At 39.3% G+C, this 15213-nt stretch overlaps 1 protein-coding gene across 1 annotated transcript in view; it reads left to right on the top strand.

Annotated features, from left to right (window-relative positions):
- The window catches only part of ccdc146 (coiled-coil domain containing 146), a 140197-nt gene that overhangs the window by 108396 nt on the left and 16588 nt on the right, over positions 1-15213 (top strand). The window contains exons 16-17 of the mRNA XM_048610438.1: positions 2756-2984; positions 14637-14765. Coding sequence (XP_048466395.1) covers positions 2756-2984; positions 14637-14765 — 358 coding nt within the window. The remainder of the gene's footprint in view (positions 1-2755; positions 2985-14636; positions 14766-15213) is intronic.

Raw genomic sequence — 15213 nt, 5'->3', positions numbered from 1 at the left:
GCCCCCTTGACCTGTCCGTCCTCCCTGGACTGACCTATCCCCTTCCTAACTCCCTACCTACACTCACCTTTACTGGCTCCATCCCCGCCTCTTCGACCTGTTTGTTTCCTCTCCACCTATCCTCTCCTGTATCCCTCTTCTATCCGCCTCCCACTCTCTCCCTATTTATTTCAAAACCCCCTTCCCCTCCCCCTTTTCTGATGAAGGGTCTAGGCCCGAAACGTCAGCCTCTCTGCTCCTATGATGCTGCTTGGCCTGCTGTGTTCATCCAGCCCTGCACCTTGTTGTCTCGGATTCTCCAGCATCTGCAGTTCCTACTATCTCTGTCCTTTAAGTATTAGTTTCTTGTAAATGTACAGCATTTTCAATGTTGGTTGGAAAATTGCCTTTAATTGTTGAAAAAAAAGACATTTTATTGAAGCTTTTCATCTGCACTTGCCAAGAAATACGAAAATAAAGGGAAAACAACATTTATACTGTATGAGAAAAACGTGCTGATTGGTTGACAAGTAAACTGAGAGGTCAAGACTTTGCCATGGGGAATGCACCGGTTAAATTTTAATTAGGCAGGTTAGTTCTTATTAGTCAAATCATTAATGAACTATGGAATGGCTGTCACCTATTTTGTTTATTTGAAACAGGCACAGCATGTGTGTATGTTCTTTCTGTTTGCAGAAAACAGGGCTTTGTATATTAATATATATATAACTTCCAGTACACTCTTGTGCCACACGGCATGCCCAGCTGACAATCTTAAATCAATGTCAGCATAATTTTTGAACACTCAATGTTATTTAACAAATGCTGTCTAATTGTGGAATCACATCTGATGTTGGACACTGTGTTGCAAGTTTTGCAAGTATGGGCTGATTGCGTACAGTCAATACCTTGCTTGTTGCAAATAGCTGAAGGGATATGCTGTCTGACATGATCTGCCAGTCTTTGCAATGTTTGGCCTCACAGTGGCATTGAAATTCAGATACCACGTAACTCAGTCATGTGGAAGGGGAATGTCTGTTTGACTTGATAGCAGAATCCTTTTTGTGGAAAACACCATTCACTTTGCTACTGCATCGTAGTGGCATGAAACAGCTTGTTTCACCTGTTGCTCAAGTTTCTGAGGTAGAAGTAAGGTAAAATTGTCATAGTTTTTAACAGACCATAGGTTTTTTTAATGTGTAGGATGTGGGGGTCACTAGTTGGCCAGCATTTATTGCCCATCCCTAGTTGCTCTTGGTCTGCTATCTTGTGAGATAGAGATGACTGGTGGTGGTTTAACCTGAGAGTACCCACACCTCAGGAAAGGGGAGAGATTGAGGAGAGTCCTTCATGCTAACCTCAGCCAATGCAGGAATTGAACCTATTCTGTTGTCATCCCTTTGCATTGCAAACCAGATTTTGAGATACCTTGTCCTGATAAATACAAGATGAAAAGCTACAACAAACTGTGTCTTTTTTTTTCTGTACCAGGTGGTGATTTGTATTTTATTAATACAATGAGATCTGTGTAAATGGACATCTGGAAAAAAAGTACTTGTGGAGAGATCCAAATAATTTAAATAGTTTCAGTGCTGTGCTATATACATGACTAAATTTGGAATATTGGATAATTTTAATTTTTGAGCACAATGATAAAAGATGTTGTAGTGTTACTAACCGGAAGCAAAGTATTTCGAATATAGGATTAAGTAAAAAGAAACAGAAGAACTGCAAATTTTGGAAAACAAAAACAAAAACAGAAATTTCTGGGAAAATTCAGCAGGTCTGGCAGCATCTGCGGAGAGAAAATAGAGTTAACATTTTGGGTCCAGTGACACTTTGTTTTAGGCGTAGGGTTACTTGAATCTCAAAGCAGTTTGTGAAGTTAGATAAATGTGAACATGGAAGAAGCACTCCTGTTTCAATGCCACTACATTCAATACAAACAACATAACTACATGCCAAAACATATGTTCTCCCCCAAGGAATGCAACAATAGATCTAATAACAAAACAGTAAGTATAATTTCAAAAGTGTCCATGAGCAATGCCATAGAAAACCAATTGATTCTCCAACAGAATATGTCAAGCTGATGTCTAGTTGTTTCTATTTGACTAAAAACAACTGTAACAATCAACTATGCAAAGGAGAAAGGAGAAAGAAGAAAACAATATTCTGAGGCAAGGCTGGTAGGTGTAGGGTTTGCTGGATTACGAGAGAAGTTGAGGCTCTGGTCAAGGAAGAGAAGGAAGCATATGTCAGGTATAGACCGCAGGGATCAAGTTAATCGCTAGAAGAGTATAAGGGCAGTAGGAGTATACTAAAGAAGGAAATCAGGGGGCAAAAAGGAGACATGATATAGCTTTCATAATACTTTAAGGACACTTAAGAATACTTAAGCTAGTGACCCCCACATCCTACACATTAAAAAAACCTACGGTCTGTTAAAAACTATGGCAATTTTACCTTACTTCTACCTCAAAAACTTGAGCAACAGGTGAAACAAGGTGTTTCATGCCACTACAATGCAGTAGCAAAGGACAAAAGAAAAACTAGGGAGAGTAGGACCCCTTAAAGGTCAGCAAGGCTGCCTATGTGTGGGTATATAAATAAGAAGGGTTTAGAGGGATATGAGCCAAATGCTGGCAAATGGGGCTAGATTAATTTAGAATATCTGGTCAATATGGACAAGTTGGACCGAAGGGCTTGTTTCTGTGCTGTACAATTCTATAACTATGACTCTTTGATGCAGTGTTGTATTTTGTTTTGCTTGCAGGGGAATACATTTGATTGAAAGAGAAGAGGAAGTTTGCATTTTCTATGAGAAGCTAAGCATTCAGGACTTATTGATTAGTAATGGAGATGTGGAATTACACAGTATGGAGGATGAAATACGATTCTTGAATATTCTACTGAAAGAGGAAAAGAGACAAATTGAAAAAGTTCGCAAAGATGTGCCAAATAAACATGAAATGGAGTCAAATTTGATCACATTGCAAAAAGAGGTATGAAAAGGAAAAATACAGCAGTTTGTGTTTTGTTACCAAAACAACAAAATTCTTTGAGGACATTTTAAATAGATAGCATGGATAGTAAAATACTTCAATTTTTGGAAAAGCCTTTGACAAAGTCCAATATTAATGATTTAATTAAAAGCCACTGGAATTCAAACTAGAAATTATGTTGAAAAAGTACAAAGGACAGTACTCAGGAAGATAAAGTAACTGATTTTGGGATGTGTCGAATAATGTCTCTTGGGACAGAACTGCAAGTTGTAAGAATGCATTCATCATTTCTAAGTCACCTGCAGGGTAGTTTGATCTTAGAGTAGGATAATAGGTCGGCACAACATTGTGGGCCGAAGGGCCTATACTGTTCTATGTTCTATGTTCTATGTTCCACCCGAGCTCTTCAAGCATGGCAAACATCCCACCCCACGATCTTTCATGAGCCAATCCACTAAGAATTTTTAAAACAGTAGCAGAAGATTTGAACAATCTGTGTCTAGCAGAATGACCATCCTTTGCTATCTTGATTGGGTGGAACAACTCTGCATTACCCTGTAGACTATGTGCAGTGCCTTCTGCTCTCTCTGCTGGCAAACTTGCTACAGTAAGAACATTTGATAAGGTGGGATGGTGGTGTTTCTAATCCCAACTGCCTTTCTACATCTGCCAGAGAAAGGCCCATGATTGATCTTACTGCCCCCAGTCAACTGAGACGCCTATGCAGCCAGTTAATTACTTCATCCTGCTGTCACCATCAGGCATGCCTAGCAACCAAACCATGTGGCCAGGTTAGTCACCTTTGGGGGAAATGGGAGAGGTACCTCAATCAAAGGCATTCTATGTTTTACCAAGGGACTGAACATTGGGAAGGGTGCCCTTCTGAGAATCACAACTTGCTGCTGACCTTTGTGAATCCTTCCCTCTTTGCTTATCTGTGAGCTGGGTCAAAACTTGATTGTGGGACTCCAGTAGGTCTGTGTCTAAATTAATTGAACTTTGATGTGTTTATTTGCAAATCTACTATCGATAAAGATGTGTATAAACATTTATACTTTGGAAGTAGAAGTAAAGGAAAACATTATGATGACTATTGTTAAAAATCTCCTTCAGATTTGCTGCAAGAGAGGTTAAGTCACAGCTGGTCAGTTAAATCTTCCTGCCTCTGAACAATATGTGCAAAGGCAAGTCAGTTGGGAAAGATGAAATAAATGAGATGTCAAGAGAGGGCCCTCTTTCATTTGTCATTTACATAAATGATTTGGTTGAGAATGTAGAAGGCATGGTTAATAAATTTACAGATGATACCAAAATTGGTGACATAGTAGGCAGTGAAGAAGGTTTTCTGACATTACAAAGGGATCTTGATCAATTGGGTCAATGAGCTGAAAAATGGCAGATGGAGTTCAATCTGAATAAATGTGAGGTATTGCATTTTAGTACGACAAACAAGGATAGGGCTTATACAATTAATGGTAGGGCCTTGGTTAGGGTTGTAGAACAGACAGACCTAGGGATGCATGTACATAATTCTTGAAGTTTGCATCACATACAGACAGGGCTAAAAAAACATTTGGCACACTTGCCTTCATTGCTCAGTCCTTTGAGTAGAGGAGTTGGAAAGTCATGCTGAGGTTGTACAGGACTTTGGTGAAGCCCCTTCTGGAATACTGTGTGCAGTTCTATTCGCCCAGTTATAGGAAGGATATTATCAAGGTGGAGAGAGTTCAGAAGAGATTTACCAGGATGTTGCCAGGGATGGAAAGTTTGAATTATAAAGGAATGGTGGATAGGCTGGGACTCTTTTCCACTGGAGCAAAGGAGTTTGAAAAGCAACCTGATAGAAGTTTATAAAATAATGAAAGGTATAGATAGAATTAATGATAGTTGTCTTTTCCCTAGGATGGGGGATTTTAAGACTAGGGGACACATTTTTATGATGAGAGGAAAGAGATTTAAAAAAACATGACAGGCAAATTTTTTACATGGGAATGGTTTGCGTGTGGGATGAACGTCCTAAGGAAGTGGTGGATGCGGGTACAATTACAATGTTTAAAAGACGTTTGGATAGATACATGGACAGGAAATGTTCGGAGGGATATGGGCCAGGAGCAGACAGGTGGAACTAAATCAGTTTGGGATTATGTTCAATGTGGACTGGTTGGACAGAAGGGTGTGTTTCCATGCTGTATGACTCTATGAAAAAGTCTGCTTTTGCACGCAAGGTTTGAATGAGCAAGGAGAACCATTATTCTCGTGATTTCTAATCTCACTTCCTTCTTATATAGTTTGCTATTCTTCCGCATGGTGGAGAGAAACTAGACGGTGACAATTCCCAACATGGAAGGCAAACCGGGAATGTGGTAGTTTCTCTGGATCTCCATCTCAGCTAGCAATTCCTAACACCTCAGGGCACAGAGGTTGCAATTATCTCAACCTCCCTCTCCCCAACGTGGAAAAAGGTTGGCTTTGAATATACACCAGCCTCATTGAATCATGGCATACCTCTGACTCAAGATATAGTTATCCACTTTAATTCTGCACTTTGGAGTGCACCAATGCCTGATGTTGTAATGCTGCTGTCAGATCACTTGGCACATAATGACAAGTACCATCCTTAAGCATCAGGGCATGATGCATCTTAGGTTATTCACTTACTCTATTAACATTTACTCACTTTACACCTGCTTAGGTGCTCACTGCATCTCTGCCTTGCTTTGCCCTGCCTTGCCTGGGCCTGCTGCACTTTTCCACCTCATTCAGAACTTATAGGCTTACACTACTTCTCTCTTACCTTGTCTTTTAGTGCAGGTACAAAGCCAGGCAGCTTGACATGGTTGTCCTCAGTGATCAACCAAAGGTGTGGACATGTGGCTGTATGGCACTGTGCTACATAAAAATTGCAACTGCAGTATGTGCCAGCAGTCTATGTGGCAAACACACTTAGTGTACTTTAAGTAAATAGCAGTTTTCAAAGTCTCAGGGGACTTGTCCTTAGTCAAGTAAAGGTTGTCAGTCAGGGAATCCTGCACATGGCACCATCTGATCTCAAGCATAGTGTCTCAAGGTACTTGGGAAAGTGAGAGTCAGGGGTCAGGATCATAGGAGACCACAACTTTTAATTTGGACAATGAACTGAAAATAGGAAACCTGAGCATTGCTTTTAAAAAAGGGAGAGTGGAAAAGGAATTGTTTGCCGTTTGGAACAAGAAGTGAAGCTATCTATTGCAAGTTACACAGGGTTACATTTTGGGCATATTAAGTCCCAAGTGAGCTGGCACCATTTGTCGTGGGATCAGATAGGGTCAGCATAGTAACAACCCTCTGATTGGTTCAGTCACAGCTTAACACAGACCCTATGGGGGAAATGAAAACAGAGAAGCGAGGAAATAGCTGGGAGTTTGCAGCATCAATCTCTCTCTCTCTCTCCCCCCCCCCCACTACCCCCCCCCCCCCCTCCACTGTCACTGTAAAATTACTCTCTCTAATTTTCTGTCAAAAGACCAAAAAAGCTCCATTCAGAAAGGCTGAAAGAAATAATTCTATAAACCAAAAAAAAGAAAGATTTCAGGTCCAACAAGCCAATTTGTAAACTAAACACTGATCATCACTGTGCGATTAACATGGTTTAATCATTGAAGAGTCAAAAGATTGTAAAACTAACCTAGCCAGTGTTATTATTTACACTAACTATACAGAACTATTCTCGTGGGATCATTTTCCCCTCCATTTATAGTGTTTGTTTTTTGTCTGTTTCATTTTGTGCTTCTCTGTGTGGATGAGAATTTTAAAATGGATGAAAGGGTAAGATACATAAATTAGACATCATTTTCTTTCACTGTTCTTGTTACAGTTGTTATAGTTACTGTTACAGATGCACCCTGGTGTGATTTGCTTTTGCACTGTGCAGCAGTCATTCAGGGAAATTGGGATTTCTGATAATTACATTTTCACATTTGTGATGATTCTGGGAACAATGCGGTATGATTTGCAGTGTGCTGTTCCCAGCGCATCATGACAGCATCATCACCACCTAAGGTGTGGGCCATGGTCAGTCCTGCAGGTCCACTGGAAAGAGGCAGAGGATTAGCACTAAGTTAGTTAGGGAGCTTCAGAGATCAGTTGGGGTCTGTTCACACATCAGGACTTTTCTTCTAAGTCATTCAGGGGTGTGGGCCACAGTCAGTCTTGGGGGTCAATTTAAGGCAGATTATCAGGACCCATTACTATGGTAGGGAGTTTGAGGAAATCAATCATGATAATTGTAGGCACAATGCATATGGGGACAATTCAACATATAGGGGTGGGAGGTGATAGTGCATTGGAGGACCTAGGTTACTGCAGGATGGAGTGTCACCATTGCTCGAGGTTGGGGGAACACAGTGCATCACAATGGTTGACAAGGCTAAGCTACAAGTTCAGTGTGTTATATTAGAAGATGAAGTCTTAAAGTGTTTGTTGGAAAACATGTGGAAGCTCAGAACTGATGAGGTTGACAGGGAGTGCCCCAACGTGACTGGCTAATGATAGGAAGAACATACATCAAATTGCACTCCTCATATACTCAGAATATTCCAACGCATTTGCAAAATCAAATAAAGTACTTTTGGTTGATGCTTGATATCAATCAGCAGTCTTCCAAATGGCATCTAACAACTGCTGTACGAAATCTAATTAAAGTAAAATCAAGAGTTTTATGTTTCGAAGTGCACAAATTAGTGTCTCTTTCAACCAGAGAGCAAAGTGAAAGATTAATTCTGCATTGCATTTGTGACTAAATTCAAAGTATTTCATTAGTTGCGAAATGCTTTGTCTTGTCATGAAAGCAATTTCATGTTTTTTAAATTTCTTTTTTATATAGCTCTTTATTGTAGAGGATGAAAAGTGAGCAAATACCTGGGGTGCTCAAAGATTTGTAGGAAGACAGACTAGTGTATAACCTGACCTACACCACTCAAATTTCTGAACTGTTCGTGACACTAGTCTACTTTGCAACAAATCCAAGTTACCATTCAGTGCAGTACTCAGATACAGCACCACGGATCCATGGCACTTTGAACTGCCTCTATAATTATATCTGACATTTTCTTTTGACCTTTCTGCCACAATGTGATTCTGTTGTTTAGACCTTATGACAGTACTACAATTTCTCTGTGTGTGAGTCATCATTGTTTTAGTGATCAAGTTCAGCATGGCAAAAAATATATTTTATTTTGCCAGATATTATCTGGGAGTTAAAACATTTTGGCATAACCCCAGAGCACGAAATTGTTGGAATGATGAGATCAAATTACTTTGCTTTCCTTGAAGTAAAATAGTTTAACAAACTGCAAAATGTTCACGCTAGCTTGAACTGGATTTTTTTTTTGCGCATTCGCTTATAGGATGTGGATGTTACTGGGAAGGTCAGAATTTAGTGCCCAACTGTAATTTTCCTGATGAAGCTACCTGCTTAAACTGCTGTAGATCTTGCAGTGAAGGGACACCCATAGTACAGCTGGGGAGCTCCAGGATATTGGCCCAGCATCAGTGAAGGAGCAGTAATATACTCCTAGTCACGGTGACAGACTGGTGTGCATCTAAGAGAGGTACTTGCAGTTGATGGTGTTTCTAGGCATCTGCTGCCTTTGTCGTTCTAGATGGAAGAGGTTGCAGGTTTCAGGTTCTGTCAGAGGACCTTTGGTCAGTTCCCACAAAACACCTTTCATATGATACACACTGTCCATCGATGCTGAAGCAAGTGAATGCTGAATGTTCTGGATAGGGAGTCACTCAAACAGGCTACTTTCTCTTGTGAGATCCTTGCGTTTTGATGGAGCTGCAATCAACCAGCTAAATGGAGAGTATTTCATTACACTCCTGACTTGTGCCTTGTACATGGTAGACAGACATTGGGGAGATGCATGGTGAGTTACTTGCCACAGAATTCCTAGATTCTGACCTGCTCCTGTAGCTACAGTGTGTATATGGCTGCTGTAGTTCAGTTTGTGGTCAATGGAGGTTCATAGTGGGAGATCTGTGATGGTAATATCATTGAATGTCAAGGGGAGATGGTCGGATTCTCACTTATTGGAGATTGATCATTACTGGGCATTCGTACAGCATCAGAATAACTTGTATTTATCAAGTCATCTGAATTTCCTTGAAGTAAAATAACTTGTCAACCCAAGCCTGGAGATTGTCCAGGTCTTTCTGCATGTGAACATGGACTGCTCAAATGTTTAAGTGTTGCTGAACTTTTTGCAGTCATTATTGAACATTCCTACTTCTGACCTTAAGACGGTCATTGGAAAGTCAATAATGAAGCAACATCTTGGTTTTGCCTAGACACTATCCTGAGGAACTCCTGCAGATGTTCTGGGGCTGCAATGATTGACCTCCAACCACAACCATCTTCCTTTGTGCCATGTATGACTCCAACCAGTGACGAGTTTTCCCTTGATTTCTAATGACTCTAGTTTTGCTAAGGCTTCTTGATGCCACACTCAGTCGAATGCTGCTTTGTTGTCAAGGCCAATCTCACTTCAGTGCTGGAGTTCAGCTTTCTTTGTCATGCTTGGACCAAGGCTGTAATGAGGTCAAGAGCTGAATGGCCTTGGTGGAAACCACACTGAACATCATTGAGTAGGTTATTCCTTAGCAAGAATAATTCTAATTAATTTTATAAAATAAAACTGACCTGGAATTTCTCCAGGGTTATTGTCAATCTTGTGCCAAAAAGTTCTCGTAAGTGATTTAGCACTCATCATAAATTCTAAACAGCTGTGTAAAATCAATGTTGCGGAATAATGCTCATTGAGTAATACTTCTATATGTAAAGGATCATATCCACCAGATTAGTGTCGTTCACCTACTATTTAAAAGTGACCAAATGCTTGGGCAAAAAGGTAAGTTTCAAGAAGTTTGTTGAAAGGTAGATATAATTTGGAATGCAGGGGAATGTGCAGGTCAGACTGCTCACTACTTGAACTGTCAGCCCCTGTTGCAGACATATTGTAAATGCCACCCTGTATTTATCAAGTCATCTGAATGTCTTATAGGAGCAGCTCTGGGTTGTGTTTAATGATTTTCATTATGATTCTCTGGCTTTGATTATAATTGTTGCATTTTTAGTTGGGTTATGACCTACTGGGAATATACTTGGTTCTCCAACAATCCCTGAGGGGAATGGTACACTGGCACAGGTTAAATATATCATGACTTGTTCATTCTACACAATCTAATCCAATAGCTGTCATCAAACACTACCATGATACTTGTATGAAATGAAGTGAAAATGCAACCATTGGTTATAATGCTACATGCAATACAATAAAAAAATTTTAAAGCAAGTACAATACGATTTGCCATGCTGCTGAGAGGGATATGTATTTTATGGTTCAGAAAAGCTGGTCTTAAAGAGTTCTGAAAGTATGCACCCTTCATCATGGTGTCACTTGGCAGACATACTTTGCTCTAGAGCAAAAATAATTAACCTTATCTTGGCAAGTTTATTGAGGCAATTTAAACAGATTCCTCATCTGCACTCTTGGCTTTTGGAAACAGCACTAAATCAAAGGATGAACTCCTTCCAAATTTAGTGCACAACTCTGGCAAAGTTAACTGGAGTCTTAAACAGAACAATCTCTTTTGTTCCACAGAAAAATTAGAAAAAAATCCTAATGCTGATGATTTCATATTTGATCCCATGCTTCTCGACTGATGTATTTGGAAAGTCCGTTTAAAATGCAGATGGATCCCAGGCTATTTCTTTAATGACAGAACGAGCTGTTCCTAGAATAGGGGCAGGAGGTTTTTGATTAATTTCTCTGCCCCATCGGTTTTTCCTTGTTGTTCCTTTAAAGTAAAGCATATAGGCACTGAAATTCTGACAAAATAATGGTGCAATTGGAATTAAATGGATATTCACAATGCCATTGTTTTAACACCATCTGAAATTGAGGTCAAGTAATTCAAATATGGAAATGTGTACAAATTGTGTAACTTCTACCAGCCACACTTCCAGACAGCTGTGGCAATGGTAGAAGATAATGGGAATGGATCTCAGCCAGAAAATGGCTAGAGTGAGATGGAATGGGAATGGATGAGGGCATAAATTAGAGATGGGATAGGCAGAGAACTGTATATTCAACAAAATATAAAACCTATTATTGCTGCAAGGTAGAAATGACAGTACTAAAGAAAGCAGCCATCGTGGCAGAGAAGGATGATAACCATTATTGAGGATGCAAGCAACAGGTCTGAAAGTCTGAAATAAAAACAGATAGTCAGCAGGTCTGGCAGGATCAGTGGAGGGGGAACAGTGTTAATGTTTTCAGTCCAATGACTATTTTTCAGAACTGGAGAGATGGAAAGGTGACAAGTTTTATATTGTAGAAAAAGGTGGTGAGCAGGAACAGAAATAGAAGAGAAAGTTAAGGAAGGTGAGAGGGTGAGAAAGATTAGAGATCATAATTATCACCAGGCAAAAGGAGTGATAATGGTTTTGCAGAAGAGAGAGGTCAAGAGTAGGAATTAATAGCAGAATATAGGTCAGCTGTGCCAAAAGCAAATCCAAGAACACCAGACACTGGGGTGGGGAAACAGGGTGGAAGACAGAGTTCCTGCCTGTAGTTGTTTAACTCAATGTTGATCGAGAAGACAGTAAAAGGCCTAAATGGAAAATGAGGTGCTCTCTCTCCACCTTGCATTGTACTTTACTTGAACACCATACCAGAACTAGGATGGAAACGTAAACATGAAGATAAGAGTGTACTTAAATGGCCAGCAATGCAAAGGTCAGGGTCATGTTTACAGACTGAGCAGAGTATTCTGCAAAACACTCATTCTGCTTTTTGACTCTCTAAATTCAGATAGTCTGACTAGGAATCTCTGTTTACTGAATAGGGAAGCAAAGAGCTGGGCTGTTTGGAACTAGGAATGGGAAATGTGGCATGGAATTATTGGAGGGAAATGGCTGCAGGATGCTTCAGTGTTCCAAGTAGGTCAATGATCTCAGCCACATAGCCAAGATAAGCCACCACCTCCCCCAACTTTTCCAAGCAGTGTTTTATACATGTTATTCTTTAACTTATTACCTACATATTGCTTTAGAATTGTACTCTGGATATTTGATCTTTCCTTCCTATTTGTTTCCCTTGCTACCTGAAAAATTTTACCTTCTCTCAGTGTGTCATTCTTCATCAAGCCTCTCTAACTGATCGTTCACCATTTTTACTTCCTGAAGTTTGTCCCACAAATATTCTATATATCACTCTTCCCAGCCTTCAAAGCAATACCATGTTTTCTCTCTTTCACAGCAAATGTAGATATAACCAAAAAACCCCAGGTTGCGGTGGGTCCCCCCACAATTTGACATCTGATCCAAAATGAAGCAGGAACTCTGGAGATCTGGGGCAACCATGTGCCTGAACCTTCTATAGAATCAATTGTACAATATCATTGGATTCTGGAGATTTGAATGAACCACCTGCAGTTTGTGCATATTATGGCTTGGATAATACAGTAACAAGTCACATGGTTAGGCACTTCAAAAGCTGTAAAGGGATTGTCAAAGTAGCTGAATAATAAAGGTAGAAGAAATGATATATTATGGATCCTAAATAGTCCAAAGCTAGTAGCCCTTAAAAAAAGCAAAAAAAGAGGAAGGTGGTTTTCTACTTCTAACCGTTAAACTATATTGTCCACCCATTCACTCTTTAATCACTCACCCATGGATAGCTTTTCTGAGGGCTTTGTACTGGATGAAATGCAACATGATAGTGCCACAGGTGAAAAAGGGATTTGAAATTGAGGAAATGAGGATCTGTGCCAGCCAGTCAGTTAGTCACTGACTCCAGAGCCTGTTAATTCAGAACTCTGGTGTTCATGTTCAAGTTGGTTCCTGAATGAGCTTCACTCACAATGGAGTTGCTGGGGACCATCTTGGAGGACTTGAGACAGATATCCAAACCAATACAACACTATGTAGATCTAAACTGGAGCAAGCGCCACCAGGAATATCGCAATTGTCTACCTGACAGAGAAGCCTCTAGATCAAACAGTGTATCTAAGTCTGACACTTATGACATTAGTCATTATGTTAAGAGGTTGCTTCAAAAAAGATAATGGTTGCTATCTTCTGAAAAATTCAGGGCCTCATTCCTCACAATTTGTAGGTTCTTATTACTACCAAGTCTTCCACTGATCAGCAGGCATTTAATCCAAGATTAACACAGGTGACATGACTATAGTCCATGTACCTGACACAAATCTCTCTCCTGCTGACAGTTCATGATACTTTTCCAGGAATGCTGGTCGTATTGGCAGCAAGATACAGAACTCAGGATCTTCAAGTACCTATCGAGGTCTCTTGGCACTATTTGAAGAAATGGATGGCAGTTCTTTTATTATCCATTAACCAATAGCACCAGAGACTGGTTAAATGATCTTTCACTTTATTTTTTGAGGAACATTCTGTATAAATTAGGTGCCACATTTGCCTACTAAACAACAATTACATTTCAAAAATGATTAATGCAAGTTGCAAGATGTTCTCAGGACATAAAATGTCCTATCTGTGAAAACTGTCTGGTAGCAAAGAGACTCAAAATTCTGTTCAATAAATTTGTAAGAAGCAGACATAAATTTAAGCATTTGAAGTTTAGTTAATTTTAGCATTTAATCACAGTTGTTGAATTCCTGCTTAAAACAGCAAGAGCAAGAAATAAGATTGAAGTAAATTATTCTGAAGTGGAACATGCACAGACAACCACAACAGGTCAAATGACCTTTTCCTGTGCTGATAACACTGAAGCTCAATTCAACAGGAATGAGAGAAGTAGAGGAAAATTTATCACTTCTGTGTATTCCACTGCACTCCTCCTGGAATAGGAAGGAGTGGGATTGCACTACAATAAAATTGTGCAATCCTGTGATAATTTTTCTTTTGTTAACACATCAAATCTTGGCAGGAATGTAAGCTTTTACCCGGTCACCGCAAGACAGAAGTGCAGAAGCAAAATCTTCATTTATATATTCCTATCCTTAATTTGCACATTAACGTTGAGATACTAATCAGGTAATGAACCATCAAAATATAAATGGTTAGCTAAATTAAATACATTAGATTAGATCATTGACTTTAATAAGCATGGCTATAATTCATGAAAGTGAGAAGGGTGTATTTTATTTTCCCTTCCAACTTCATTTTGATTTAGTCCCTCCATCTCTCCCTACTACTCTCTTAACTTTGGGGGCCTGCATTTCTCTTAGTGGGTTTTCTATGTAAATTAATCAATTGGAAAGCACAGGTGATGGTAATAGATGAAAAAAAAACAGATGATTTGGTGATGGAAAAGAAAAGTTCAGTTGTTTGTAAGAATATGACTGGATATAAGAAACAAAAAGAAAAATTTAAAAATCATGAAGGTAAGTTGGAAGAATGAATAACTACCCGAAATCAGCTTGACTGGACTTCTATCTATAGAGACACTTTCTAGTGTTATGCTTAATGATTGATTTTGTACTTTTATATTTTAACTTAATTTGATTAGTACCAGTTTAAAAATTAGGCTGTACTTTTTGATCCTTGTCCAAGAAGGACATGTTGTATATACTTTGAACTTCTGTTGGTTTCACATGATTTTATAACCACCTTTTCTTTGTTTCTAGCTTGCACTATATCAGGACAAGGTCCAAAATCTTGAGAAGACCTTAGTGGATCCTTCATGTGAGAACAGATCACGATTATTAGAAGGAGATGATCCATCATTTGATGGACTGAGTAAAAAAATAGAAGAGGTAACAAACAAGTCTTTGATGTTTCACATGCTTGTATCACCCCAGTTATGATGTGCAAAGCTTAATCATCACCTCTTAAACTTGAAATAAAACCATACAAAAAGCAGCAATTCAAAACACTAGTATTGTGGGAAACAAGACTTAGTTTCTTCAATACAATTAAAATTTCAGTTAAAGTTATCAGTCATAGAGTCATAGAGTCATAGAGTCATAAAGGCCTAAAGTACAGAAAAAGGCCCTTTGACCTATTGAGTCTGTATTGGTCAAAACAACCACCTAATTATCCTAATCCTATTTTCCACCTTTGACCCGTAGCCTCATATGCCTTGGCATTGCAAGTGTACACCTAAATACTTCTTAAATGTTATGAGGGTTTCTGCCTCTACCACTCTTACAGGAACAGTGAGTTCCAGATTCCCACCATCCTCGGAGGGAAAAATGTTTTCTC

This window comes from Rhincodon typus, chromosome 22, assembly GCF_021869965.1.
Source record: "Rhincodon typus isolate 14 chromosome 22, sRhiTyp1.1, whole genome shotgun sequence".
NCBI classification, from domain to species: Eukaryota; Metazoa; Chordata; class Chondrichthyes; order Orectolobiformes; family Rhincodontidae; genus Rhincodon; species Rhincodon typus.
Note: the sequence above shows the minus strand (reverse complement) of the source record. Positions and strands in the feature narration are given on the sequence as shown.